This window comes from Lactuca sativa, chromosome 7, assembly GCF_002870075.4.
Source record: "Lactuca sativa cultivar Salinas chromosome 7, Lsat_Salinas_v11, whole genome shotgun sequence".
Lineage (NCBI taxonomy): Eukaryota > Viridiplantae > Streptophyta > Magnoliopsida > Asterales > Asteraceae > Lactuca > Lactuca sativa.
The window spans coordinates 194912620-194919207 of NC_056629.2; the positions used below are offsets into that span (position 1 = coordinate 194912620).

The following is a 6588-nucleotide window of genomic DNA, read 5'->3' on the forward strand; positions in this document are numbered from 1 at the left end:
CCCATCTCATATAACCACTTCTTCTTCTTCTTCGTATCTCCTGTAAATCACTTTTTCCCTCTTTCATATTTTTTTCTTTTAAGAACCTAAATCACCACCCCTCTTCGTCACAAGTATTGAGGTACTATCACTCTCAGTTCTTCTCCATCTCCGGTGAGAGAATACCATCGTCGTCAACACTTACATGCCACCGTCGTTGGAGCTACAAACACACACAGAAAAAATCATCGTTGTCGCCACCGCACACCACCATCGTCGTCGCTTGCTGCCCTGCTCACCATCACTGCAAGCTCCCTCTCTACCTCTCTCAGTTACATTACACCACCTCCGATAACTCTCTCTCACTCGCCATTCTTCTTCAACACCTGCTCTCCTCTCTCACAGTGTCTCATCTCCGATCTGCAAGCTTCGACGAGCCCTTCTGTGCTGCCACCAACATGATCTTCTTCTCTTTCGACATCCATTATACCACCACCGTCTTTCCAGTCAAGTTTCCCCCTTAATGGATTTTCATTTTTGAAATCTCATATGGGTTAGAAAAGAAAGAACCATACACCCCTTCTTCTTCGATTTCAAATGGTTCGGTCTCGATTTTAGAAAATTCCCCTTCTGTGAGATAACGAACCGACATGATTGGTGGTGGTGAATGATTTAGGGATACAATATTGGTGGTGGTGAATGATAAAGAAGTGCAACATAGGGTTTTAGATACGATTGAAGGGCGTGAATCAGGTGATTAGAAAAAGGTAAATCGGTGATGTGAAAAGTCGTTGCTTTGATCAACTGAAGTGGGTTTGGAGTTGGACTTGAATCAAGTGCTCAAATGGAAATTGTGGGTTAAAAAGATTTGGTTTTACATCAAATTGGATCATCTGGGTTTCGTTTAATGGTGAAAAATTTTGGTTTTGATGATGGGGTGGTTGTTGTAAGGGCGTTATCATCACCTGTGCACTTCCATCTCATTCCTTGTGGTGGTCGGGGGAGGTGAAAGGGATGTCGGTAGTGGTGCTTGGGATGAAAGTCGATTTCAATGGGTTTAGGGTTTGACCGGTGGTGGTGTTGTTTCGTGTTCGTTAGAAATGGAGAGTAAGAGGACATGGTGAGAATGAGAGAGATGAAGTTGGGGAAGGGGGTAGGGTGGATATTTGTTTTGTTTTGTTTTTTTTTTTAAACCTGAAAATGATAAATAAATAAAATAAAATTGAAAAAGAAATCATTAAGGGCAAAATGGTCATTTTATGTTTGTAGGGACGACCGAGTGAAAAAATAATGATACAGGGACGATCCGAGTTAATTTTTTAAAATAGGGATTAAACGTGTATTTTGACACCTATACGAGGGACTATTCGTGTAATTTACTATATATATATATATATATATATATATATATATATATATATATATATATATATATATATATATATATATATATATATAGTAAATTATGGGTTCTTCAAGGAACCAAATTTTTTTTTTTCAATTTCTAGAGCTTATTCTTTATCGAAAAAAATCTAAAAATATCTAAATTCATATATTAACATTATGAATGTGAAAAATATTTTTCGGATTCACCGTGTAAATCCGGATTCACGTTGTGAATTTTCGAAGATTCACACTGTGAATTTGACGTAAAAAAAAATTTGAATTTTATATTATTGGAAAAAGGATAAAAAGTTATGAATTTCTGTATTTTTAGTTTTTTTTATTTTTTTGTTGATAAAAAATAAATTCTAAAAGTTGAAAAAAAGATTGGTTCCTTGGTTAAATATGGTTACCTATTGAACCTGACCCTATATATATATATATATATATATATATATATATATATATATATATATATATATATATATATATATATATATATATATATATATATATATATATATATATATATATATATATATATATATATATATATATGTCGACTGTTTTGGACATGGGTAGGTATAAACTATAAAGTCATAAACACCTATAGTTTATTTTATGCCGATGTTTTTCTGATACACAAGCAAAAACAAATGTAATTTTGATTTGTTGGCATTCAATTATTATGTTAAATAACGACATATGAAGAAAAAAACATTTCATTATCATTTTTGACTCCAAATCGCTATACAAAAATGTTGATTGTTCAAGACAAAAACATTCAAATTAATGGTTATAGTGAATGTAGAGTTTGTCACGTTTTAGATACATTATTATCTCTTATTTCTTTTAAATCGTTATATTAATCTTCCCTTTTAAATTCTCCCCAAACACCAATTAGAAATCAAACTGCAAAAACTCATTCAAATAAAGTGTCGACGGATTAAACCGTAGACTTATAAAATCATTGTGATAGATAGATTTTTACATAATACATCTTTTTTATTTAATGAGTTAATTGAATTAAATCAAATTAAACAACTATAAATAATTGTTTACTTTAGTAGTTTAGTTTTTACTTCTTTTAGTTTATCCAAGCATAAAAAATAAATAGTGTTTGGAAAAAAAATTAAGAAATCTAACCGCTTTCTATCGTGTAATTGAAAATAATAATAATAAAAAAATTAACAAAAATAACTATGTTCGGAATGGACATTCTTGACCAAGAAAAAACAATTTTTTTGATAGATTCCAGAATGACATTTCGTATTCCGGATATAGATCAGGTACTTGATTGATGGTTGGGATAACAGGCGAGGAGTGTATGTTTTGGATAGTAAGTCGGTGATTGATTATGCTTTTGCATGAAATCCTTAACGTTAAAGGTGGTCAAGATTGGAAATTTTTGAGGTCTTCATATGAAATTCAGAATTCTATTAGGGTTGGCTTGGTCCTTATCTGGAAGATCGTCTTGCGTGTGTTACACCATCCAAGGGTCCGGGATGGTTTGTCCTTGTTTGAGCCGGTTTGAGATATGTTTGGTTGCAACACCATTGGGTGATAGTTCGAACCTTAAGTGGGGGAGAACTAGGTATTCTGCTTGGAGGATCATTGATATGTTCGAGTTTGTGGTCTTGGAAGAATGGTTTATAGGGGTAAGCGGTGCAGGTATGTGGGATCTCGGTTCAATATTTGGTCAAGTCAGGGGCGTAGAGAAAGCGACCATCAGATGTAGGTGTTCAGGAGGTACATGAGTTGTCTCTCAGCAGGAAGTAGTTGGTCAAGGAGCTCGTTGTAGTTGTTGGTTCCTTTTGGAATGCCAATGAATAGATAAGGAGCCGCTAGGATCATTCAGGTTGAGTATTGGTTGTTGAGGGATTTGTCAGCTCGTTGGTGTAACACCCTAAATCTGGTATATCTTGAAACCCTCAAGAATTTCATTTTAGCATATTTGGCCCTTAAGTACATTGGGCGTACTTAAGTGTACGCTTAGCGTACTACGTATGAATGGTCGCGGAGGAACTGGAGGTACGCTGGGCGTACGTGCTAGGGGTCCAAAACCCTAATTTTCGGACATGAGACCTATTTAAGCAACCTTAAGTTCCTTGGACTTAACCCTAGAGAGCCTTCACTTCCTTAGAACGCCCTTACACTCCATAGAAACTTGTGAAACCATTTTTGAGCTTCAAAAGTGCATTTGTGGCCCTTTTAGTGTTCATACCAAGAAGAAGAGGTGGTTATTCAAGCTTGGAACGAGTTGGTGCTTCAAGATCCTGCATCATAGTCATCTTGCAAAGCTCCTAGAGGTAAAAATCTTTGATCTTTCTTCTTTAATCTTTAGATTTAGCTAGGGTTTTCTCCCTTGTCCCTTTTGGTTGATTTTGGACCTCCATTAGTGAGTTGTGTAACTCCATGAGAGGAGAATGACAGCTCTGGGGTCCCTTGGTCGTTTAGAAGCATAAAAATGGAACCTTGATGGAAGTATTGGTCTCATGCATGGGTTAAAGACCTTGGAAAGGTCTTAATGAAGGTTTTGGGTGTATGAGAGACATGCAAAGGCATAAAGTTGGCAACTTTATGCCTTAGGACATATTAAACAACTCAGATATGGCTTTTGGACGTAAAGGAATTGGGTATTAAGCACATAATGGAGAAAGTGTTGAATCTGGAAGAACGTTGGGCGTACTCAACGTATGTTGTGCGTAGTCCTTAAGACCCCAGTACGCTGCACGTACCAGAATGGTACGCGAAGCGTACGCGCTTTAAATTGGGCCGGATCTGTTTTGGAATTTTGAGCTATTGGGCTTCATTTTGGTTATTGAATTGGTCGTATTCTGTGAATTATGGGCTATTTCATCTGTTATGGGCCATGGATATATTAGTTGGGCCTTATTGGGCCAAGATGCCCATTAGAATCTGTGGACTTGGATTTTAGGCCTAATAGCTAGGGAAGGATAATTGGGCCTCAGGGATGGGTCTGGAGTTTGGGTTTTCCCTTTTTGGCTAATCGTGGGTCCTAACATTGATTATTATTATTCAGCTCGGGAGGTTCCAGACTGTCGAGAGAGAGAGAGAGAGAGAGAGAGAGCAACTTTTGTATTTGGAAGACAAAGGTGAGTCTTCTCACCATACCCATGGGTCTAAGGCACCAAGGCCGGCCCATTATGTGATTATGATACTCCCTCCGTCCCATTTTATTTGTCAAGTATACTATTTTGGTTTGTCCCAAAATTATTGTCACCTACTAAAAAAAGACTAGTATAATTAAGAAAGTTTCCCATACTACCCCTGGTAATAAATACGCCTAATTACTACCGTGCATTAATTAGTGGAATAAAAAAGCAAAAGACATTTGCATCTCATAATTACGTATGCTACTCTTTGCTTATAAATGCAAATAAACATTCTTTTCTTTTTTCTTTTTAAGAAAGCCAGCAACGTGTTACACATCAAATGAAAATTTGATTTGTTTTCATGTTTACATCTTACTGACTCAAATATGGAACTACTTCATCTATGAGGCTTTGTTCACACTCAATTTGTATTGGCAAAATACCTTGTCGTTCCAACCTACTTTTACCGATATGCGGTATTCGATAGTTGTTACCACCTTTAACCTTTATGATTTCTTTCATGCATGTTTGCAAAGTTAAGAAAACATTGTTAAGCTCATGAGATTGCATCTTGTCAAATGAGGTTTGAACTGCAGTAACCAATTCATCCACTGTATGGAGTACCTCTTGTTCTTGAAGTGATTAAATGGCCCGAAAAAACCCAAGGTCCAACACATTTAAATCTGGACTATTTGGGGGCTGAAAACAAAGTCGAATATCAAACCCATCTTGAGACGATGCTTCAAGAAATTCGCTATCATTGACATCAATATGAGGTTTTGCATTATCCTGTTGAATGAATATTGGACCAGTATGGTTTGGTGGCCATTTAGCTTTAATAGCGGGTAAAACTTTTTCAATCAACCACGACCTCGTTATTTCTTTAGTAACCGATAAAATTGGGTTTGTCTCCAATGTTCCCGCAACACGGTTCTTGCTTGAACACTTAGCGGGTTCTTTTGTTGTAAGTGGGAAGATGCCAATCTTTCCGGAAAAAATTTCATTTCCTAAGGCATCAAATCTTGGCCGAGCAACCGCTGCGAGAAACATGACTTTTGTAATGAACTTTTTACTTTTACATGTTCTCAACGGTTCATCCTCACCGGGAACGAGGTAGTATCGTTTTGATGATCTTGATATGTAAAACCACTTTTCATCAATGTGGATGACATTAAACATATCATGGAATGTGGTATTAGAATTAGGTAATGACCGAGTGATCATAGATAAACAAAATTCTAACCTCTTTGTTTTATTTGCATCGGTAAGGTCCGGCTTGATAGCATTTGTGTGTGGTCTAAGGTCACCTTCTTTTATTCGTCTATGCAAAGTTGATTTTGCAATACCTAATGACTTTGCAATAGACTGAATGGTAGTTCGACGACGTAATGGAATTTGTGAAACTTGATTCAAATCGAGTTGAACCCTTTTTCGCCCAACAACTTTTAGCTTCTTTGAAGAAAAATCAATTATTGATCCATTCTCCACTTGAAGTTTAGCCCGATTCCAAATACGACTTACGGTGCGTTTAGAAACTCCGAAAAGTGCAGCTACATCATTTATGGAACCCCTTCTTAGCTCTCCATTAGAATTGTGCTGCAACAAGGCTTGAAATATATCTTGACGTTGGACATAGGTTGTGTGTTTTTTAGTCAATGAAGTTAAAGTGTTCTCCATGACTTACGTAGGAAAAAAAAGATGAAGGAAAATGGTTTATAAAGATTCATTGAATTGTTTTATTGAATTGTTTTTGGTGGGAGAATTTGGAGCCAAATTTTGCTACTGCATGGCTTAAATTTTTTTTCATTACAAGGTAAGTTTGGTTTCAATTTACAGTAAAACAAAAATTGGTGGGAACATTTTGCCTTTAAATACTTTCATTTTCCGATTAGTTAAATTAAGCATTTAATGGTTCTTTAATTATTTTTGCTTTTCTCCTTATTCCATCGAAGAGAAATGGTTCAATCGTTTCTCTTTATTAATGATTGATTAATTGTATTAATAGCTCATAAGAAGGGTAGATACGTCATTTTGTTTACAAAAAGTTGCATTAAATGTACTTTTCTTAAACAATGTGTTTTTTACTTGTGGACAACTAAAATGGGACGGA

General features: G+C 35.9%; 1 protein-coding gene across 1 annotated transcript; it reads right to left on the minus strand.

The window, feature by feature from the left end:
* Positions 1-5120: 5120 nt before the first annotated feature.
* Positions 5121-6155, minus strand: LOC111901034 (uncharacterized). The gene has a single exon (XM_023896900.1). The coding sequence runs from the start codon at positions 6153-6155 to the stop codon at positions 5121-5123; it is 1035 nt and encodes a 344-aa protein (XP_023752668.1).
* Positions 6156-6588: the final 433 nt, after the last annotated feature.

Coding starts and splice junctions, on each gene's coding strand:
- LOC111901034 (XM_023896900.1), bottom strand. CDS start 6,155: ATGGAGAACACTTTAACTTCATTGACTAAAAAACACACAACCTATGTC.